This window comes from Lissotriton helveticus, chromosome 4_1, assembly GCF_964261635.1.
Source record: "Lissotriton helveticus chromosome 4_1, aLisHel1.1, whole genome shotgun sequence".
Taxonomy (NCBI): domain Eukaryota; kingdom Metazoa; phylum Chordata; class Amphibia; order Caudata; family Salamandridae; genus Lissotriton; species Lissotriton helveticus.
In genome coordinates, this window is record NC_136063.1 from 1,589,464,422 (window position 1) to 1,589,488,881 (window position 24,460).

The 24,460-nt window shown below is 41.3% G+C and overlaps 1 protein-coding gene across 1 annotated transcript in view; it reads left to right on the forward strand.

The window, feature by feature from the left end:
* Positions 1-24,460, forward strand: part of VPS41 (VPS41 subunit of HOPS complex) — an 841,276-nt gene that overhangs the window by 209,168 nt on the left and 607,648 nt on the right. The window contains exon 4 of the mRNA XM_078688207.1: positions 10,382-10,459. Coding sequence (XP_078544333.1) covers positions 10,382-10,459 — 78 coding nt within the window. The remainder of the gene's footprint in view (positions 1-10,381; positions 10,460-24,460) is intronic.

Here is a 24,460-nt window from a genome sequence, read left to right on the forward strand (position 1 = left end):
GTTTCGTATCAAACACCTTGGAATCATACCTCCACACCAGTAACTGGTGTGGGAGGTATGATTCCACCCTTCAGAAGCGAGCTTCATGGGGTCACCGGTCTACCCGGTGACAGCCTTCTCGACTCGGACAACACAAAATCGATATTGCCAGCCAGAGACACATTTCTACCCTCCTGCTGCTGAGCCAAGCTCGAGCAGAGGCAGCACAATAGGCATCCTGTCACAGGAAGATGTGACCACCTCCAAGACAGGGTTTAATGTATTGGGACTGGGTGGGTGCACACTGAGAGTGCCTGAAAGTCTGCACTGGGGGCACATTTGGTGTCCCTGTGCATAGTCCAGCTCAAACCAGTTCTGGGAGCCATTGGCTCCTTCTCTGGCGTGAAACTGGACAAAAGACATGGGTGTAGCCACCCCTCTGTCCTGTATCTCCCATAGAAGGGTCTCCTGAACCTGTCCAACAATCTCCCGTGGGTACAAAAAAGCGTACCTGGCTGTAAGACTTTAGATTTTATGTGGAGAAGATTCTACAAGAAGAAACCACTGATCTTCGACCGTCTGGCAACTTGGACTTCGCTGCATCTCGACTGGGCTCGACTTCGTCCCCCTTTCTGTCCGAAGTTTAGTTTGTGCCGTGACACTTAAGACAACAGAAGAATCTCCCGTAGAGTGAAGGAGTCACTCATCTGCTTCTCAGGCACCTAAAGCGCAACTGACCTGTCTGCTGCTCCAGGGCTCCTGCTTACTCCGAAGAATTCAACAACACAGGAGGTGGGTTCCTGAAGGTCCCTGAGGTCAATCTGGCCTCTCACCGAGTTTGAGGCCAGTATCCTTCATGAGTGCTGCGTAACCCGAACCCCTGTGTGTCCTGAGCATGTGCATTGGACTCTGTGTAGTCCTGACACTGAGCAGTATTTGCACCAAAGAACTCCGGCCTCCTCACACCGTGTGCTCCGTGGGCTGGTGCTTTGCAATCTTGCTCGAGGTCCACTTGCGACTCCTGGTCATTCGGTCTGTGAGTCCTCCTGAGGGTCATCTTGATTGTTACTGGGCTTTCCTGGTTGCTCCAGACGTGCCCTGACTCCCCAGTGCTTGGTGAGTCCCCTGGACCTTGCTGAGCCACACCGTAACCTGTTTGACCTTCCTGAGTGGGTTGCTTTTGCTAAGGCTTGTTGGTGCTCCTTCCAGACACCGACCCATCAGCACTCAACATTCTTCGTAGGACAGCTCACCTCCGGCTATTGGTCATCCTCGACATCTCCTGGCCCTCGTGGCTGCAGAGTCAAGCATCCCTTCTTCGCACCTGAAGCACCCGACATCGGTGGGCATTCGTCTACTGAGCCCCTGGCCACTTTGAAGTGATCCAGACTCTGTCCCCTCTGCTATCAGGTTCCTTCCTACCAGAATCCAGGCTTGGATTCCACCGGACCCTTTCCACCTTCACGGCAGCAGTACTTCTTCAGTCCCTTCCATAGAGATTGACTGAGGTTTCTGACACTACTTCAGACCTATGTACCCGGCTCCCCTGGGATAGGTAACTCGGGTACTACGGTGTCCACGGGTGGGTGGCTCTCTACACTCTTAGGTTCCAAAGGGTTTGCTCAAAGTCCTCCTAGAAGGGTCCTTAAACTTTAACTTTGCAACAGTGACTTTCCCATAGAGTTGTACGAAGCATGGAGACGTGTTTCCTCACTGCACCCGTCCTCCGTGATCTCCCTGTGTCATCACCTTGGGTGGTTCCTTGGGGTCCCAGTGATTCTACGTGCACTAGGCACTATGTCTAGTCAAGTCGTGATTATTATGCCACTATTTTAGTATATGGTTTGGTCTTCCCCTGGAGCCCACTGTGTATTGTGCTACTTACAACTGTTCTATTGATCTCGTATTGTGTGTTTTGTGTTCTATCCTCATGTAGAGGATTGTAGAGAGCGTTATATTAATAAATACAGATTTTTATATAATAACTGTGTGGATCTCCTTCATTTAGTCATACAGCAGGTGATATTCTGGTAAAACAAGCTGCTTTACATTCCTTCAAGATTAAGCCTGAAGGCTGATCTCCATAGCTACCACTAGGATAGCTTTCAATAAGGTTATCTTTGACCTCATGCATCATAAGGGTCGTGTGGACTGGTACAGGGTGCCCACTTTAATTAGTGGACAGCATATACCAGGCCACCTTCTCACAGAGTGGAATCAACTGGATGGACACCGGAAGATTTAGCAGAGATCTAAAAAATGTATGTTCGATTACTGGCAAGTGGCTAGATTTTGAGCAGCCTCTCAGCTCCGCACTGTATAAAACTGCACCTACAGCTTTGACATTATAAATCTCTAGTGCCGGTGCCACCCCTCTTGATATCGTTTTCCGACGGATTTTCGCTAAGTTCGCCATTTGTTGAATTCGGGATAGCTGTGTACTTTCCATCTGTGGGACCCAACTCAAATTTTTGTAAGTTTAATTCCAAGGGAATCAAACTCAACCGCTAATTCTAAAGGGATGTCACCCACATACAGCTGCTTCTTACATTTAGTCCTTGGTCTGGGGGAAAAAAGCATACATTTAGTTTAGGAGCTATTTAGCTCCAGCCCCTGTACCAGGCAAAATTTATGAAAGTCGTTCAGAAACTGTTGGAGCCCCTGAGGCGACTTGGAAATAAGCAGTGTGTCGTCCACAAAGAGGAGTGCAGGGGCCCTTTGCCCTCCTATTTGTGGTGCGTCACACCATCCCTGCTCAAGAAGTTTATAACATCATTTATATACAGGATAAGCAAGGTGGGCGCTAATACGCACCCCTCTCCTACTCCTTTGTCAAAATGTATTGCCTCTGTTAATGCCCCGTTTTCCCCCACCTCACTTGTGCCAGGGTATGACACAGTGAATTCTACAATATTTCACTGAGTCACTTTTATGACGCCACTGCGTCAAAGCCTTGCGCCTACATGAAGCAGGCGTAAGGAGTGACGCAATATGTTAGAAATAGGCATTCCTAACCATTGCTGGAGTTGCGTCATACTTGTATCACGACTCCAGCAATGCGCAACCCTTATGCCGAAAAGAATAGTCATGCATCTGTCTATTCTTGCTCCAAGGTGCACCGCATTGTAAATGCGGCGCATCCATGGTGGCTCAAGGGTTTTTTTACATGTCCCAATGTAACTGGGGCATCCCTGCTAATATGCAGGGATTCACCAGTTCTTGTAAATCTGCCTCTTCTTATTTAGGGCTACAAAGGATTTTGCACGGGAGCGCGATGTAGTCTTCTGACAGAGAGATACAGGCTAAAGTTGCAGTTGGTTCTGAAGGGCACCTGTAATACCAGCCTTATTAAAATGTTCGGAAGGGGAGCCGGCACTTGCATACTTTCTAGAACTTCCCATAGCTTTACTCTGGGGACCATATCAAAAGCGACTCGCAGATCAACAAACACAACATGCAAGTTGCCATTGTTTATAATCACTTCCCTCCAATAGATGCAAGTGAAACGGAAGATTTGATCTATGGTGCTCACTTGTGCTCTAAAACCTGCCTGCAACTCTGAAATGATGTTCCCCTCATGAATCCAATCACGGAGATGGGCGAGCATCTGTTTGCATAACATTTTCCGCAGAGAGTCTATGAGGCTGGGAGTCCTGTAGTTCCCTGGGAGTGCACGATCCCCCTTCTTAAAGATGGTAACTATTTCTCCCAACTTCCATGATTGGGGGATTTCCATGCCCGAGAGGATACTTTTAGAGAGCAGATTAATATATGGACCCCACATTTCTGGGTTTTCTCTGTATAGATCGTTGGGTATCCTATCGGGTCCCGGGGCATGCCCAGGAGCACAGGAATTAATTGCCTTTTCAGTCTCACGAGGTGAGGTTGTCATTTTAGTCATTTTAGTCAATACACAATATGTACCCCGAGGTCTAAAGGCAAACGAACAAAGAATATCTGAACTAACCAAAACTCTACCAAAATACACAGAATTTGTATGGATTCTCATCACTCACCATTCCAGGTGACATGCTTCATCATCTGGGTCTCCTTTGACAAGCCGACGGCTTGGATGACCGTCTGAGGTACCGACGGAAAGAGCGGTGCCTCCTTTGTCCTGAGCTGTTGCCAGGTGGGGTGAGGTTTTTCCTCCATACTCTTGAGATTTTTCGAGAGGCCCGAGGAATGTTGACTGTGAGAAAATTGGTTCACAGTGTATCCTTTACGTTGTTTATTTTTTGAGTTTATATCACTTTATTTCGCAGTAGCATATAATACCCATTAGGTTCTGACGAAAGCACTGGGTGCAGTTTTACCTTGGGGTGCTGAAACATGTTGACCGATGATTACTAGCGGACGGCTATTTATTGAAACTGTCCTAATGCACTGTTTTAAACTTTTGTTCGTATCAGACATGAATAAAGTTGGAGTCTGACTACGCTTCAATTTTAGATTTCAATTTTAGATTTCACATTATATTTTTGCACTGCACTTTTCTCACCCATATACTCGTTAAATTATATATGCTCACATCTGTACCCATAAACTTTGAAAACATCCTTGGGCTCCTCCATCACTAGGGTGGAGTGTCAGCCCTGTCAAAGGAGACCCAGATGATGAAGCATGTCACCTGGAATGGTGAGTGATGGGAATCCATACAAATTTTGTGTATTTTTGTAGAGTTTTGGTTAGTTCAGATATTCTTTGTTCGTTTGCCTTTAGACCTCGGGGTACATATTGTGTATTGACTAAAATGACAACACACCATAGTCAGGAGGGCTCAGTAAGGCTAGGAAGCAGGAACTAAATAACTGTCCGCTGCAACTGACATGTCAACAGTCAAAGTCGAACATCCAGCTGTCAACATTCCAGCTGGTGACATCACCGTTGCGCGAGAAAGAGGGGAAGAGAGGAGGAGGAAGAGGAGGAGGAGGAGGAGGAACTCAGTCTTGACTTTCAACCACAGAGCTTATAATATCCAGGTTTCTACCGGATCTGGCATTAACGTTTGAAGCAGGCAAGGGACTGTAAATTCTTTTTAAAGTCCCGTGCACAGTTGCTAGCAAGATCTAATTTAATCAGCACTCGGTGTTCACACGAGGCCCCTTGCCATAATATGGCTTCTGGATTTCTTTTAGTCAAACATCTCCGACATCAGAAGCATTTGTTTATTAGTATTGTTTGAGCAAACATTACTCGGCTCAAGCGCAAAAATGATCACCTCGGTGTTAAAATGACATTGCGTCAAGGTTAAAAGAAACGTTTTGTTTCAGTTAAATAATGCTCGTATAAACTGCACACAGGCTCCCAAAACTCTCATACCACCATGACAGTGCACAACACACGTGTTTAAAAACAATTAGGCAATTTTATTTTAACTTAGTTTGCTAACATCAAGCTGAGGGTTCACTAAGACTGTGCACATTCTTTTTCAAAATAGGCATTTCAATATTCCTGGAGATCGTACAGTGATTATACGATTTGACTATTGAATCAGCCATCATCATTTGACTCGGGCAAGTTTTATATCTATTCCTTAGCAGCTCCCAAACACGTTTTATTTACAACAAAGTGCAAAACAATCAATATCATGATCATCCCTCTTTTCTAACAGGACATAACCGTCACTTCTTCAGTAAATTTTTGACCAGTAAAGGAGACGGCAGCCAAAAAAGAGTGTTAGTAGGCGTAACATTGGAAAATGTATATTACACGAACCGTTTGTTAGGTGCTAGTAATACACACCCCGTTTCTCTTATTATATTATTTAACAGAGTCCACCACGTCCAGGTCCTGACGAAAACCCCTTAATGGTGATGGGTTTGGAAACGCGTTGACAGTGACATGTGGGATAGGACATCCTCCATTGCTCAGGGAGAAAGTTTTTAATTTCTGTCCCTCCCTTGTTGCCACCACTCTAAATTAGAGGTCCCATAACTGTGCATAGAGGCAGGAGATAACACACAAGTAACGTTTAGACAGTTGGGTTCTTTTCTCCGCCTATGTGCCATTATTATTTCTGAATAAAGGCCTGGTGCCTTATGCTGAGCGATTTTTGTTTTATCAACTATGCAGGATTTGTGTTACTCACAATAATTGTGGCTGTTTGATACACACTTGCAAATGTATGTTGATGTTTGACATGTTAATGTAACCTATGTAATTTTCAATTGTTAAATTATTTAGTGTTTTCCTTGTTATTTGACGTGATTCAAATGCATTTAACTTTTCTGAAAAAAAGTTTCAGAAAAGTGGAATAAATCACACGAGGTTGTGAATTTAATACATTGGCTCATCATTTAAGTAATTTTGAGAACTTCGGCTACTGGATACTGTTTTCTTATACAAATTAATAGTGATCCCATCCAGTTAGCTCAGACCCAAGTCTTCCTTAGGTTCCAATGTTGACTCAATATGGCATGCTTATTTTCCCATGTGTCTCTTTAATAGAACTACATACAAACATTTATTATAACACAAACAATGCAAAGACAAGTTGAATGGTCTCTCTCCAATATGTTTGCAATTGTTTTGACTATATTGAATGTTTTGCTTGATGAATTGCATATTAAAACATCCACCCCTAGTATTTGGAAACTTCCATTATGGATATGTCACTGACATGGGGTTCTTTGCCTAGCATGGACACCACTAATGGGGCTGTCAGAACGATCTTGTAAGTAATTGATCTGCTCACCAACTTTGTGGTCAAAGATCATCGAATTACCTATATGAGAGCACCTTCGAAAGGATTGCGGGGAGAATCTTGCAATAGATGGTGTTGTTGAAACATATTTCATTCAGCCCTAAATTTTAAATGTCTGTTTTGTTTTATTTTTCATATTTTTTTTTTCCTGGAGGATTTTACGATGACCAATTAACAACATCCTTGTGTTTACTTGCTCTGTTCACCCTTCCTCACAGTCCCAACGATACAATGTAGAAATAAATAATGGCTTGCTCCTCTGGTGTACCCCACATTAAGAGTGTATTTTCTAAAATACATGTACATAGTTACAATGATAAGCACCACATAATTTTCTAACTAGGTATGTTTGGTAGTACAAAAATTAGAATGTACACTGATGTGATATTTAAATCCAACAGCATTGATGAACCTCTGTGGTCAATATACCGCAGTGAAACATGAGCCTGCTGCCCTAACTTCCCCAGTAATGTCATATTTTCTAAAACTAAAAATTCATGTACATATTCAAAAGATTTTTATGACTGATTTCCCAATTAATGAAAAATACCTATACTGAGATTCCGGTGTCTGAGTTTTGGACTTACATTTTCTGAAACAAATGATCAACTTGAGTGCATTTTTTTGATCTATAGAATATATCCCCTCTTCAAGTGGCTGCTAGCCTCTCTTGCCAGTTTGACCCTAGTAAATCCATTGGTATTTTTTTTAACCCCTTGCACGCTCATGACGAGCTGGGCTCGTCATGAGGTAGCCTCCTCGCACGCTCATGACGAGCCCAGCTCGTCACGTAACATGCGTTTCCGCAAATCTCAGCGTGCGAGCGGAATTCCGCCCGCACGCATGCGGTTAATACATATCTTGTTCATGCCAAATTGAACTGAACCATAAAACATACTAGTCCTGTTTGTTATGCCAGTGAAAATAAATATGGCCCAATTTGTTGCATCATTTGCAACAAGAATATTAATAAACTCACCATATTATTACTACAGTGCAGAGGTCAACTTCCACGTTATTACTATAACACAGTATAAATAATGTGAGAAAACACTGCCCTATTCAACACGATTTTAACTCAGATGCACCAGTTTCACTCCTGGTGACTTGGCTGTGGTTAAACAGTCTCATATGTAACTTCTGTTCCTGATTTCACAGCATGACTGTGGCCACGTTAGTTTAGGGCTCGCTTAAAGATTATTGGCCAATCATTAAGCGAACCCTAAATTAATGTTTTGGTGGCTTCCTTTACTAAGGATCATCCTTTTGGAGTATATAATAACCTTTTTTCATACTCTTCTATATTCTAAACGAGGGGGGCAATTCTCAAGTCATTTATGAGTACCTGAAGCCCTTCAACCGAAGTACAAATTCAGGTACCCATCAGTGCCGTACTGAAATGTCCTCGTTTATGCCAATCCGCCAGAGTAATAGCTTCTTACTCTAGACTGCGCAACTGGATATAGTCTATGCAGTATAGCATTTTGATTTCTTAAAATACTCACTGTACTGTTGCTGACAGCAGTGTACATGAATACTGATTATATATGTTTATATATGTATTCATTAATAAAGGAGTCTGTCCTTTGGGGCTAATTCACTAAGGCATTTTTGAGTACGTGAAGTAGTGCTCCTGTAGGGCCACATTACCTACCAATAAATGTATTTGCGTATTGTCCACAAAACATTTAAAATGGAATTTTGTTTGGAAACTCGTATTCAAATGACAGTGTCTTCTTTGCACTTTTACTAAATAGAGTTACACATCTCGTGGCTACTTCACATTGGCATTGATAGGTATGTGCAGTAGAACTCCTCTGGTATTATTCTGCGTATTCATAAATGTTTTATGAATTGGCCCCTTTGTGTTTACCATAGTATATTTTCCTACTCTTTTTTTTAGAAACTGTTCACCCTAGTTTAATTGCTTGTAAATTAATAAATATTTGAAATTACCCGGTCTCTACATTGCCATGGTATTCATTCACCTGCTTTCAGACATCCAGCTCACTGTTAAATAACAGAAAAAAATGTCTCCAGTCTTTTCTGATTTCTGGTCAACTAGGCTTGATATTTATGGAAAGAATCAATATTGTTAAAAGCCGGGGTGCTGCGGCCTTCCTGAAGTGCTGCACTGACAACACGCTCTCTCAAAATGAAAATGGATTGTGTGCTTTCACTCAGCCCTCCAGAAACAGTATCCGGGAAGAAAAGTATGGTCCTAGGACACACTTATGTCTGATGAGGACAATTTGGCTTTGTTGGAAGTCTCTTAGCCTGTCTTATCTCTTCTGACTAATTTCCCCTCCGAATTATATTTTTTTCATCCTCTCTCGGTGCTAAAGCATCATATTTTCAGCAGGCTTGCTGTCTGAAGCGGATGACTAATCGGCATGGCACCTGGTGCATTCAGGCAGGCCTGTGCACTGGAATAGTCATACCTAGTTATGTCTGCACACCTGATGTTTTATTAACCAGTATTGATTTTTTTACCCGGGGGACTTTTTTTCTTCCTGAAAAAAGACAACCTTGCAGGAGTGGAAGGCATTGCAGGGGATGAATTTCTAATGACACCCCCTTCTCTCCTCTTTTTTCCACCCTCCTTGCCTCTTTAATATAGCTTCATATTTTAAGTGCCGAAACTGAAATTTCATTTTAAGCAATTCCATTCTGATAAATCCTTTTAAACCTTGACTTTCTATAAGGTTATTTTTTGTACAGATTGTGCTGCTTGACTGACGCGCTTAGGAGCGCCTGTAAATGGGAGCATTTCATTATGGGTTGCAATGAAGCATGCGGGCGTGCAGTGATACACAAAGAGTGCCCCAGTTCTTGGCCGTTTTAGCAATGCCGTGAGAGGAAGCAAGGGATGAACACAAACGAGGGCCTCTTGTTTACGGTTACTTCGTGGTGGTTCAACTGGCCGTTTTCTGCAGTTTTATAGAATGAAAAATGCGTGCACGGTGGCAAATCCTTGGTGTGACAGGATTCACCTCAAAGGGTTAACCACAAGGCGGTAAATGAAATACATTCATTTAGAAAATATGAATATACGACATTTGCTGATGAGATGCATTTCCCTTTTAGTGAGACGATGATGCATTGATTTATTTAAGGTAGATTTTTTGCTGAATAAGTTTAATCAGTGCTCCACACATCTTTGTGATTCCTTTATATATTTTACTATTTGAGGACATTCACGATAAAGGCTTTTTGTTCATAGTTTTAACAGTCCACACAGCTCATCTTCTTGCCATGTACTTGATAAACATGTCCGGCTTCCCAGGCCGTTCACCCTCCTTCAGTTGAGTTTTAGACACACGTTGGAGGTGTGGCTTTGCACAGTGTTTCCCTCCTCTTCTGAGGCTTCCTGAGTCACGCCGTTTTGTGGCCCTTGCGTTTTAAGCTGCTTTCTTAATCCAGACGCCCGGTGCATCCAGCAGTGCTGCCTAATTATACAGTGGAAGAGTGGGACATGCGTGACTGAATATGACGGCTGTGGCAGCTAGCTCTGTGAGGCGAGCTTCGAGGCGCGTGTGTGCCTCGGAAGGGGTCAGCTTTCAAAAACAAACGCTTTATTTCTTGTTGCGGCTATTACACCCTAATATACTTCGGATGGTTTCAAATGTGTGTTGTTGTTGTAACTGCGTGCACATATTTATGTATTCCAACTGTCCTTTTGTTTCTCTTTTTCAGTTCTTGGCACTGGGGACGCATAATGGAAAAGTGTATCTACTCGACGTCCAGGGCAACATCACACAAAAGTTTGAAATTGTAAGTACAGAAAACCATACTGCAGAGTCTTACATGATGGTCGTTTCTTTGGTTTGGGTTTTTATTGAAGACAAGGAGACCAGCCTGTAGCTTCTCCCCCCAGCTCCACATGTCAGCTGACTCCTATCTCCAGAACATGCCAGCCACAAAGGAAGAAGCCCCCAAGGACCTCACAGGGCTGCATTGATCACATTAGATCTCACCGTTTTAGTGCTTTCTTGTAGAGCACAACCACAACAGCACTTGATGTAGCCATATAAAATCTCTTGATGAGTAGTGTATGAGATAATGTACCAGCACCACGTATATTATAAGGATATTCCAAGTCACCAATGAGTTCTATGGCCCTAAAAAGCCACAAGGTTGCAAGTATGGTTGGGTGTATTTAATTGCTCATAATAGTTGGGTGTATTTAATTGCTCATAATAGTTTTCAGATGGAACCATGCAGCATTCACATCCACAGACACCATAGCACCTACCTCCATCCACCCAGTTCACATACTGTCATAGAGTACCAATCAGTCAGATACAGGACAGGGACAGTAATGTGATCCAGTGTGTGTGACAGAGCATGTTCCGCCATACAATCTGAATGTAAACTTGTTATGGTTGGACCCATCTACTAGGCCTACACTGTACTGAAAGGAGAAATGCTCTCGGGCCCTCGCAAGCAACAACAAACTAGCTCTACCATAGAGTGTATGCCTTGCAATCACAAACACTGCCCATTCTTGCAGTGGTTGCCCTGCCTTCAAACAGCTGATGGGTAGAGTAGTAGAACAGAACAAAGCAGAATTCCAGAGTAACACATTCCTGCTACTTACCTCAGAGTAATGATCCGCTCTAATGCCTCTCTACTGTTGAAGCAAAATGTAGCTCACAGGCTTGAAAAAACTGTAGAAACTGGGGTCTCTTAAAGCAGCCCTTGTTACTTTATTGACACCTGACAGAAAGGAGTTCTTAGGGCCATCTCCACACACCAACATTGTCTCCTCCCCACCACCACTAGAATGGAATCCATAATGACCTCACAGAATCTGTGTCGGGGTCTGCATCATATACAGTACCTTACAAAACATATACACCAGACAAGCAAACCACATACTATTTTGACACTTTTTTTTACTGGGGCTTAAAATTGCAGTTGTAATTTTTTTTGAGGCGATCAGCCACTATTGGAAAGGTGTTAACTTTGGAACAGAATAGAGTAATTGTCATCTTTGTGAGTTTCATTTCTTTTACTAATCCTAGAAACGCAAGAATGTTTTTTCATTTATCACAAATCTCTCCAATGATAATTTGTATTTACTATATTTCAAATATCAGAAGACTCATTGATCGTGTGTTCTCGTTATTCAAAAATGTACAGAATTTGAAAGTAGGTAAGCAAATAATATTCCTTCCTACCTCGAGTGTGAGCACACTCGACCGCTGTGCACTGTTGCTGGAATATATTTTCCAATAATTTTTTTTCCCAAAAACACTCTATAAATATACAATATTAACTTGAATTTTTATTCTGATTTCAAGAATCTTTGGGTAACTCTGTGTTATTCTCAAGTATTTAGAACTCATACATAGACACATCTATTAACATATTAATTTTGATCATGAACAGAAGATAAACAGTAAATTGCGTTCAGACAATACACAAAATCAGAGCTTTAAATCCATTTCACAGGAATGCCCGATGCATTTCGAGCCTGAGATGGCTCTTCTTCTGGGGCCTGAAATCTGAACATATAAAAACATTCTGTAAGTTTCTGACAAGCAAGGGGCCAAAATATTTGCATGAAAACTTCTTGTTCACCAAATCCATATGCAAAAAAGTTGAAGAAAGAAAAACGTGAAGAAAAATAAAAACGCCACCACCTAATACCAAGTGTTCCTTAGTGTTACCGCCGAAAACATTGTGCCGTGAACTTACCCTCCTGGTAGTTCGCAATTGTCAGCAATGATTTCTAAAACAATCAATAAGTAAAAATGAGGTACTGGCATTGTGTGCTCATCAATCCTAGCAGATCAATGTGCTTTAGCAAAACGTTCACCCTCATTTGCCTCTTCGTATTTAAATGAGATCTTCCACGCTCATATTAATGCTGAAAGAAACGTAAACCATGGCTTAGAAACCTGATGCAAACTCCATGATATAAGAACCAAATCTACTAAGAAATCCTCCTCAAACATACCTTGTAACTATTCTTCCAACAAATATAATCCTCCGCTTTCCGTATGGTTCTCAACACCAACCCGCTGTTGACTCAAACGCTACTTCCCGCCATCTTAACGTAACCGGATCGCATAGTCTCACCAATCACCAACCGCGTTTCCACACTACGTCATCGAGCCACTAGAACGTAAACCCACTGTATTCAATCTCATTGCGAAACCGGAAGTGACTGCACGCGGTTGCCAGTCACATCCCACGTCTATGCACAAAATCAACTAGAACGTAAACCTACTTTCCTTGTTCCTGATCAACAAACGGAATAGACCACACGCTATTGCCTTTCTTCATCGATGTCAACAACAGAGACTTTATCAGTGCTCATGAAAAGGTGAATGAAGAAAGGGTGAAAGAAAAAGCTAATAGAGCTTTTTCTTTCACCCTTTTTTCATTCACCTTTTCATATTTTTTTTAGCATCATGAGTTTTTTTGCACGAGAAGTTTGTGTGATCATGACCACTGATAAAGTTTCTGTTGTTGACATCGATGAAGAAAGGCAATTGTGTGTGGTCTATTCCGTTTGTTGATCAGGAACAAGGAAAGTAGGTTTACGTTCTAGTTGATTGGTGAGACTACGCGATTGGGTTACGTTAAGATGGCGGGAAGTAGCGTTTGAGTCAACAGCGGGTTGGCGTTGAGAACCATACAGAAAGCGGAGGGTTATATTTGTTGGTAGAATAGTTACAAGGTATGTTTGAGGAGGATTTCTTAGTAGATTTGGTTCTTATATCATGGAGTTTGCATCAGGTTTCTAAGCCATGGTTTACGTTTCTTTCAGCATTAATATGAGCGTGGAAGATCTCATTTAAATACGAAGAGGCAAATGAGGGTGAGTGTTTTGTTAAAGCACATTGATCTGCTAGGATTCAGGCGCACACAATGCCAGTACCTCATTTTTACTTATTGATTGTTTTAGAAATCATTGCTGACAATTGCGAACTACCAGGAGGGTAAGTTCACGGCACAATGTTTTCGGCGGTAACACTAAGGAACACTTGGTATTAGGTGGTGGCGTTTTTTCTTTTCTTCACGTTTTTCTTTCTTCAACTTTCTGCATATGGATTTGGTGAACAAGAAGTTTTCATGCAAATATGTTGGCCCCTTGCTTATCAGAAACTTACAGAATGTTTTTATATGTTCAGATTTCAGGCCCCAGAAGAAGAGCCATCTCAGGCTCGAAATGCATCGGGCATTCCTGTGAAATGGATTTAAAGCTCTGATTTTGTGTATTGTCTGAACGCAATTTACTGTTTATCTTCTGTTCATGATCAAAATGAATATGTTAATAGATGTGTCTATGTATGAGTTCTAAATACTTGAGAATAACACAGAGTTACCCAAAGATTCTTGAAATCAGAATAAAAATGTAAGTTAATATTGTATATTTATAGAGTGTTTTTGGAAAAAAAATGTTATTGGAAAATATATTCCAGCAACAGTGCACAGAGGTCGAGTGTGCTCACACTCGAGGTAGGAAGGTTCAGTTAGTAGGCACGTGAGGACAAACGTGTCACCAATGTAGCACGCATAATTAAAAATACTTATTCAGTTAACAGCTCAGAAAATCAAGATTAAACAGGAGTGCTTCTCTTCTGAACATTTCTCATAAGCAAATAATGTTAGCATTTAAAAGAATTCTAATAGTGACCTTCCACTTTCCTTTTCCCTATCTTCCAACATGATTGTTAAAGTCTCTGCCCCAATTCCGAAAAGCCTCGTTCTCACTAAGTTCAGTTTCAGATTACTATTTATTTAGAAAACACTAAATGCCTCTTCATTACCTTAATATTCTTTAAATGAACTGTGTAGTTGTGGAATAAAACCATACTTTTATTTATATTTTACATCAGATGTTATTTTTAGTTACTGTACGTATTACATGTGATTGGTAGTTCCTAAGTGAAGTATTAAGAACTATTTCCACTGGCATTTGTAGCACGTAAAATAATATTAGACTGGTGCATTTCTCAAGTTTACCGCATCTATGCACCTCAACATGCATGATTTAGTGCATATCTGTTTCCCCCCCAAAACAATTTGCAACGAAGGTGCAATCTCAGCAGTCTGGTGCTACTCCCTACGAAGTTTAGTGTTGATTACTGCAGCATTTCTGTGATGCTGTTGAGGAAAACGTGGATCTGAACCTAGAATGTACACTCTTGAGGATTCTATTACACTGAACCACTGAGCACTAAATTTAATTGGTGAGAAAACACAAGTATAAGTATCTCGAAGATTCATTTTTGAACAAAAGAAGATTTAAAATAGAAGTATTGTGTTAACATGAACAGATTAGTTACTAGTGGGGCTACAAGCCATGTGTTCTTGAGCACATACGCCTATAATTAGGATTGGTACAAAATTATCAAACATTCAAAAAATCATATTAATACTTTGATAAGTAAATGTCCGGTTTTATTTGAAATGTTGTATATTCTTTTTTTTAATCTGTGGAGGTAAAGTGTGGCACTTTTTTTTGTATATTTGAAGTATTTCGTGTTGAATTGAGTACACATGCATACGACCAGGCTGGTAAATTATTTTCCTGTCACGTGTAGTCACCCAAATATATAATGCAGGGGCAGATCTCCCAGTCTTCCGGTATGCTTATGACACACAGTTGTACACGGGTCTCCGATATGAAACATCCGTGGCCCTGCCTACAGGCGATTTCTAAAATTAAACTGCTCCAATACAGAATTTGTTTCTAATAATAGCTACAAAATTGCCATTGCACAGCTAGTACCGTTACAGTGCTCTAGCTGCATGTTATGTCTGAGACCTCTCTGCGCCTCAGCCTGAGGTGTAATGAATTCCTGGTACTTTGCAGCAGTTTTAAGATTTTCTTGTTGTACAAATATAATTTAACTTAATATGTTTTCCTAATTGAACATGTTTCCCTCGTCTTCATTGCTTGGTTTTGCCTATGAGAAAGTGTCACTCATAGTTGTTGAAATGTAATAATTACCCTGAAATGATGAAAATGTTACACATAGCAATATGAATATGAAACAATGGCAGCTGTACAACAAGAAGGGCTGTGCAGGTTTGGCCCGTCATTGCTTTGGTCTGATGAAACATGGGTTTTGTGGTTGTTCCTAAATAGCTTATGAGTTCTGAGACCATGGCGAGGGCAGCTATTTTCAGTCTGTTGTCATTGTCAGCCTTACAGAATGCCCTTACACAGTTCCATAGTCGAAAATCCAAATTTCTATGACGCATTAAGGGAGGTGTACGCCCACAACAGTACTTGTGTTGCCTGCACTGATTTCCACCGCGTGGCGGTGCTGCGTCGTCTGAATGTTCTGCCTCACACGTAAAGGGTTTTAGCCCAAACCACCGCAAGTTATTTGTCGATGACGCTCGTGGGATTCAGAGAGCTAGGTAGCTGGTTCTCTTGACGAGGTCGTCAGAAACGTAAACAAGCATTTACAATGCAACGGTTCCGCCTTTGAAAAAGTTAAAGCTATTGGCATTGTAAATGACAACATTTTTATTTATGTGGGTCATCATTTAGTAAAACATGTCTGATACACGAATGGTTTTTTCTAAGCCTTTTAAAAAGCCACTTAAGTATATGTCTTGGCATTAGTGTATATTTAAAAGTTTCAAGAATTCACAAGAGTATGTGTATATATATATATATATATATATATATATATATATATATATATATATATATATATAAATATGCCGACGTTTTTGAGATACTTTTTAACATAAGCAAATATGTGCACTTATATCTGCTCATGCGAAACTCTGGTGACCAATTGCAATTGTACTTTTCTTAACTCCGGATTCTCTAACATGAATAAGTTTAGGAGTAGATTTTCAACCATTTCCATTGTGGAAAGAAATTGGAGAGGAGTTGTTGAGTACCCTTTCACATGTAAGTTTGTGGGTTTGCATACACTCACAAGGCATTCCAACCTTGGAACAACCACTCCCTGCTCCCCTACACACTTGAGATGAAGAGTTGGCACAGAACTAATGCGGTGGTAAATCTGCACCCTTAAAAACCAGAACCAAGTATAACACCCCATCAGTACTGTGCAATTACCTGTTTATCCCTATGGAATGGGGACTAAACCTGCAGGCTTGGTTTTACCTGAATTCATATTCCCTTCTCTTTCAGTGTTATCGTTAACATGTATCCCCTGCTTTGGGTAGGTCATTAACATGGGGGCTGCAGTGTGGCAAGGAGGAGGATGGCAGAGTTGGCAGGAGAGACTGTAGTCAGGCAGGGGGCAGCATTACATGCTTTCAGTTTCACATTTCTGAGGGTTTGGTAGGGCAGGAAAAAGGATCCACGTTATAATGCAGCCGGTTACCAAACAGATTTTACCAGTTGGATCGTTTTGTCTGGTAAAATTGTATCCGTTGTGCTCACACGCAGTATATATAGGTATGTGAACGAAGGCTCACTCATGTTGAACAGAACAGAATTCCATATGGGAATTACATTCTGCTCAGCTCATGACCGGGGTCTAAACAGATGTGAAGAAAGGTGGTAAAATTAGAACCTTGATGGAGTCCAACCCCTAACAGTACATGAGCCATAGCACAATAAGAGACGCAGTTACCAAAACTCCTGTATAATGGGAATGCTGCCGAAATGTGTCTTCCCTCTGCATGACACCAAAAGGCGAAAGTGTTTTTTTTTTGTTAAACTGATGAGTAGATTTCGGAAGCAATCAAGTATATATTTTATAAAATTCCACAACTCCTGCGGCAGGAAGCTTTGGAGTGCATGTAGAGACTAGATAGAAGATGATACAAGCGCACAGAAAGCAAAGGAATGAAGCAGGTAGTAGCAGGAAGACTGGTGGGTCGTATGGCCGATTGAGTGTTGTCACGATGAGAGAGTAGGCACACAAGTGTAGGGTGTGCTGGTACTCCCCAGCAAGGAGTTGAGGCGCAGCGGCTGGAACACATAGAGAGGGAAGTATAGGCACGTAGGGATGGCATAGCATTGTAAGCAGTCACTGACAACCAGGAGAGACTGACAAACAGGAGAGGCTGTCACTAAAGGTTATAGGATTGCCAAATAAAGGCAGAAGATGGTAGCGCAGGTGTGTGTGCAGGACGTGTTGGCCGCAAGTGAGCAGACTCTAGGCTATTCTGCACAATGCTAGACTGTAGACACTCACCCACTCTCCCGCATGACGTTGCTGTCTCCGTAGTCACAGGCGCCTCCTGCCTGGCTGCGGAACATGTTGAAGTCGTGTCCGGCATGCTCGCCCTGGTGGAAGCACTCCGCGCACAGGGACATGCAGGGAGAGATGCCGCAAGTCCGGCACCGGTACGCCACAATGTTGGTGGTCCAGACCAGGCCGCAGAGCGCAGCGCTGTCGTAGGCTCTCACGCTCTGGCAGAACACCTCAAAACTATCTCCGCCAGCTACAAGGCAGCGGCACCACTCCAGCACGTCCTCCTGTCCCGCAGCCGGCGGCCGCCCAGCGGAGAGTCCAGCAGCTCCCGAAGCTGCCGCGCAGCAGAGCCCGAATCGCCCCGTGTGAGCTCTGCTTTGAGCTGGGCGGCAGTGGCTCTCTTGTCCACGGGGAGCAGAGCCGCCATGGCAGCGGCGGCTCTGGGGGTCCTGTCCGACCCCTCTCTTTCTGCTGTTGCTCCTCTGCTACCTCTCGCGTCTTCTTGCGACACAGGCACCTGTCACTGGCTGAGGAGGCGGTCGTGAGAAGAGGCGTGGTCAAATGTCGGCGTGACGTCCATGTTAGGGTCAGGCAAAATAAGTGTCTCTGAATTGGAACCATATACAAAAACAAAATGCCGTGACGAATGCCATGACGAAAAAAGGGGCGGGTGAGGGGCGGGTGATGGAAAAAGGGGGCGGGACTTAAAAAAAGGCACGGGAACGCCCCCGATTCGCGTCCGGACGGGGGAAAGAGTGACGGACAACAATGTCTGCCAATGGCTAGCCTCCATTTATGGAGCTAGCCAATGGTAGACTAAGGCGGGACATTGCCACATAGTGTAGCTCAACAGATTTCGCCTGCGCGAACGCTGCTGCGCAGCGGACGCCAGGCGAAACCTAAAAACACAGAGGCGCAGGCCTGCAATGCTATCTACACTCGGACTTTGTCTTCAGCGGCGATGTGGATTATTTCAGCTCTTTTGCATATAGAAAACATTTCAACCAAAGCATTTTTTTAGCTTCTTTTGTAACAGATATCACAAGGTTTGAGGCCTTATTTTTTTTTAATATTTGTCCGTTCCACTAATTAATGAACGTGATGTTTCTGCAAGGCTTCGTGTTGTCCGATTTCCTGAACTTTTTTTAAATAAAAACAATTTAAAAACCTATTTTCTGAAACCAGAATCAGTAAATGATGTGTGCATTGATTTGTATTCTCCACAATTTGCTGCTGAAAAACTGCAGTAATCAAAATAGGTTCGTATATTAGTTTTACATAGCACGCAGTACCATCTGAACCAGCTATTGCGCCTGTTTTATTTTTAGGGTTTGATTTATGTTCCCGTTGAAAGGTAACCATTTATTGTCCCTTAAACTAAAGACCTGGACTAGAGTGAAGCTTTTCAAGCTGCAGTTAGTTCCTTCTGCATTTGTTACCGTTGTCCTCATGTGCTACTGTCAGTAACGAACTGCAGTAGGATATTTTTTGTGGACATGTAGTGTTATAATTACGCAAAAATAAAAAAGTACATCACATAAGAGAATATAATTTGATGATTTTAGCATTATTAAAGTCTTCACCTCATATCAAATTTGCTGCACCGATAGTCCGACATTTTAAATCTGGACTTTAAAATAACGATCCTGAAAGTTTTAAGTTGGACACACCTGCATGTATGTAGAGTATGTATGTGAATATATGTAATCAGTTGTTGTTTTGTAGCACGCGGATGGCAGAGGTCGGCTTTAGAGAAGAGTTAAGCGGGAAGAAAAAATGGGTGGGGAGGTGAAGAAAAATGTTTTCGAACTGGAAAGTCACTGACAGTATCGACGTGTGACATACTTGAAATAAGAGAGTCGCCAACTTCTTTCCTGGAGTGTGATAGTCGTCATTGTCTTTGATTCAGGTGGGTTAACAGTTGATAGCTTTGGATTCTGCATCCATTTTTCAGACATCAGTTTTCTTTTTTTCACGGTGGGGAGACTAGAAAACGTGCCTTGCTGGATTGGGCGACCCTGGTCAAGTGGTACCTTTTTATGAGCACTGAGATAAATCTGTCACTCATTCCACATGGCATCTTGGGTTGTGCAGATACGGTAAATACATTTTGCAACTGGAAGTAAATAGATGAGTCTGGTTGGATGTGGTCCATTGGCTTCCAACAAAAAAATAGCAGGCAGCCTGATTTTGGACAATTTGGAGCTTTTGATCACTGTTGATGGAGTCCAAAATAATAGTTGAAGCATTCTTATTAATGGTCACTGCCATGATTTGAGGTAAGATCTAGCAGCTTTTCCTTGAGTCCATTACACCCAGTCTCTCATTGCTAGTGGCCTATGAAATAGGCTGGACTTTTCCCACCTCAGGATTTATCGATACCGGGGATATTGCTATCTTTGAGGGTGGGGTAAAATGGCCGACTTTGAGTTGGAAGAGCATTTAACTCAGTGGGATTGATATTTCTGGCTCCGATTGCCTTGTATTTCCTCCTTTTGGGCCTGACTGTCGCCCAAAGTCTTCAGCACCATTCAGCTACGGACTACACAAGCCGAAAGTAAAAAACATATAATTGTAATGGGGGCTGGTGATTGTTGTTACCGGCACTATCAGCATTACGTGATCACTCATAAAGAGGTCCTCATTGATGGCAAGCTGTGTAGAAAATTGGCACCATCATGTTTTATTATTTACTTGCATCACAATAAAATGTCTTTACTTTGTGCCAAGAAACACAGTTAGGAGAGCGACATTGCATAGAATCTGCATAAGTTATGGTAAAGGCTAATAGATTTGTTTATTTCAGTCTGACAGTGATTTCAGTAAGAAAGAAAGGGTATCTAGGGATCTATCTGCATCCTCCTAATAATAATGATACATTTAGTGATTTAAATCCTGTCAGAATGTTCAGTATTCCACGTATAATTGGTGCTATATATAGTTTAAAAGTAGAGGACACAGAATTTGGCAGCATAAGGAACACTAAGTATCTTAATAAATTGATACTCAGTAAGAGCAGTCATTTGTATATAATCAGGGAACTGAGACTATTTTTATTCTCCAGTAAAACCCCGTCCAAGTGTTGAAGGGTAAAGCCATCAGGAAAAGTAGCAGTAGAATATAGGGTGTGAGATTATGGAGAAGGATTTCAGGAATATCACTGAGATGAGCTAAATAATTTACTTTTGACTGCTTTAACCATGGCAGCTGTGACCCATAAAAGATGTATTAGGCTCAGGTATTTGAAATAGTGATCCTGCTATAAAGCCATCACATGCACAAGTATCTAAAATGATTCCCAATAATCTCCAAATATGTTTTCATATTAATAATACTGTTCATAACTGTCAAACTGGGTTCACCGGAGAATATGGATGACCCACGGTTCAAACTCACGTGGATTTATTGGATTTATGGGTAGCTGTGGTTCCCAGTGCTGTTGTTTTTCCTTTTATGTGTGTTGGCTTTTTTTTTATTTTATTTTTTTAATCATTCGACCATTTGGATTGCCAGCTATGCTGGGAAAATCTTTGATCTTGTCTTATTTACTAGTCTTATAGGTAGTCTGGCTGACTTAATACTTGGTTCCAAATTTCTAACCATACCTTACTAAATAATATACAATCATTTCCTCCCTTGGTTGGTACATATACATTGGTGGCGCAGCATACTGTTCCCATGAGCCTATTACTTTTTTACCAGAATTCATTAGGATTACATGAGAGGTCCAAGCATTTTCCATCTACTGTCATTTTAATGTGCTTACAATTAACATAATAAAAACAAAGGCTTGGCAATCATAATTTTAACGATCTGTTGTATGCCTAAGCTGTTATTAGATGAAAGTCAAATGTAATTTTTTTACTTCAAAATGAGCATGGGGGTCTCTTTTTACATCTAAATAAGTAATGTGATTAATGTGACACGTGCATTAGGGGGCTATAATGATTAGTGTGCAGGGCACTCATCCTAGCCAGTAATAAGTGTGCACCCTATGAAAGTTTCAAATATTTAAACTTTTGCTGCACCAAATTGGTTTCTGACCATTAGCATGCCCATAAAGAATTTAGAAGTTCATGTTTGCAGAAAGATGGTAGGCTCCTAAAATGCAGTCCATTGATTAGTTTGGAAAATTACCTCAAGTCTAGGTATGTATCGTCATGACTTTGTTAATTTTCATATTGGAAAAAACAACTGATACATTAGCCCACTGGTTCTATAAGGAGTGTATTAATACAAAAACGTTATTACACTTTGCATTCCAAATTTTGTTCTGTGCGGTTTTTATCATAGGTCTCAGAAAACCTTTTTTATTTTTCATTTACCTCTAATATGTTTAAATCCCTTGTTAAACAATCATTACGAAAGTCAATAAGTCTGGCCTTTATGGCCTATTGCCTTTGTCAATGCAGTTTGCTGATGCTGTGTAGCATCGGCAAAACTAAAATGTTATAAAAGTATGCTACCAAGCTCTTGGGAAAAAAGAAGTAAAAGAAGATACTATGATCCTACCCCTGTTGCCGTTCGCATCATTTTGTAGGTGCATGCATGCGTCACCATGCAGAAGCACTTGCAGGCATTGAGAAACCCCGGTGGAGGGGAATGAGCGCACAAGGGAGAGAGCAGCACATACCCTGGGGATGGAGAAGTATGAGAAGGAGAAGCACATAAGAAAGCAAGAACGAGCAGCACATGAGGATGAGAGCAACATGATGAGTAGGGGGCAGGTATTTGGCAGGGGAGAAGCACATAAGGGAGAGATCTGGAAAACACATGCACTCTCATATAGTGCTTAACCAAAAAGAAAAGAAAAAGTAGTTCCCTAAAAGTAAGCAGTGGATGGAAACAAGTCATCCAGTGAAAATAATGGTAAAGAGGATATGCTCTAGACAAGGAACAAATACAAGAATAAGAAGGCAAGACATAAAATAAGAAGCAAGCATATGAGAGTGACAATAAAGCCAACCAATGGTATGCAATGGGTAGTCTGTATACTCCTGTAAGTTCACAGTAGGTTGGTCACAACCAAAGAGCTTGTGCTGTCTGGTATGCAAGACCTAAAGAGCAGCATATCAATTTTCAGTAAAGGTGATTTAAGCTTACTTTTTGTTGATATTATTGCTCCTTTGTCATAATACAATTTATTAATACCTTAACTATGAAATATTAAAAGGTTCACTTCCAGTGAAAAGACTTCATCATGAGAATTAGGTTGGACCTAGCATAATCGTATATATGAATCCATGGGGTTTGTAATTGTGTAATGTTGTACTTTGAACCTTTAGAACTTATTTTGTAACTATGTAAGCTGTTAAAGTTTCAAGATCATTATCTATTTATCCATTATTATCTAGTTGCATAGATGTTAATGTAAAGATTAAAGGCCTTATTTAGAGTTTGCTGGATGTGGAATGTCCGGCAAAAAGCAGAGGATGTCCCACCTGCCCGGTTTAGAATGCACAGATAACCTCAACATTCTAACTTCCACCAATTTTTAGCTAGACTCTAAATAGGACGCCAAGCTTTATTGTACTATGAGCCTCTCTGTGAAAGACATTCTTACAGATTACTGTGAGGTTTTTATATATCTAATAGTTGGTTTATAATGTGATGGAGTTTGGATACTATATGTAGTTTATATAGTTTTATTATACCGTGAGTAAATATGTATTAAATTTAAAAAACTCAAATCGATTCTCTCAGCTAATATTTAACATGTTACCAAGGAATATTATGCTAAGATCACCATAGAGCTGATTCAAATCTGGTCCTCTATAATATCCTATGTTCAACCTGGAACCAACTGTGGCGTAGCTTCTTTCCCCCCTCCCCCCCCAAAGAAAATACATTGAGGGCCCATTAGAAGGGCTAGATCTACCGATAACATTACACAAAAGTAAAAACGGCTAAAAGCCTCAATTGAAACAACTCTCAGTGCTTCACCCAACATTTTAGAAAAGGAAATAAGGCAGAGAGTAGCCAATGCAATGGTGGTGGCACCTACATAACTAATCCATCAACCAGGGATTACCAAGTTTGCTTCTCTTATTGGCTTGTCAGTATCTTAATTTTTGGGATGCCGACCAGTTTACAGGCACTTGTTGAAAGCGTAGACCATGCGTTTCCCACATTAATACATCAAAATTAATTAGGATTTGTGAGAAGACACAACATTGAAAATATGCTTGAGGAAATTAACTCAGTAAATCTAATCAAACAGAAATTACAAAATTGTAGCTTGACTGAATTTTCTTTGAAAAGACAGTCAAACAATTGTATCTGTATACCCTTTTGTTGATATGGGTCCGGTGAAAATGTTGGATTTCTAGTTATGGAGTGTTGTCAGAAAATCAAGGGAGGACTTGCAAATTCTCCTCAATATAACAAGTGGCACTTGGGAAGGATGCCTCCTGCCCCCCCCCCCGATATATATTCTAACAAGTCAGAATAGCAAGCATTTGAATTTACACTTTTATTGCATTAAGTCTAAATATCCCTTTGCATACAGAGGATAAAAAGTAAAAAGCATTAGCCTACTGGCAGTCATGAGTCACAGTAGTCATGTGCTCATGACGACTGGGAGCCATCTGAACGTTGCCACTCCACCCACGCGCAATCAATT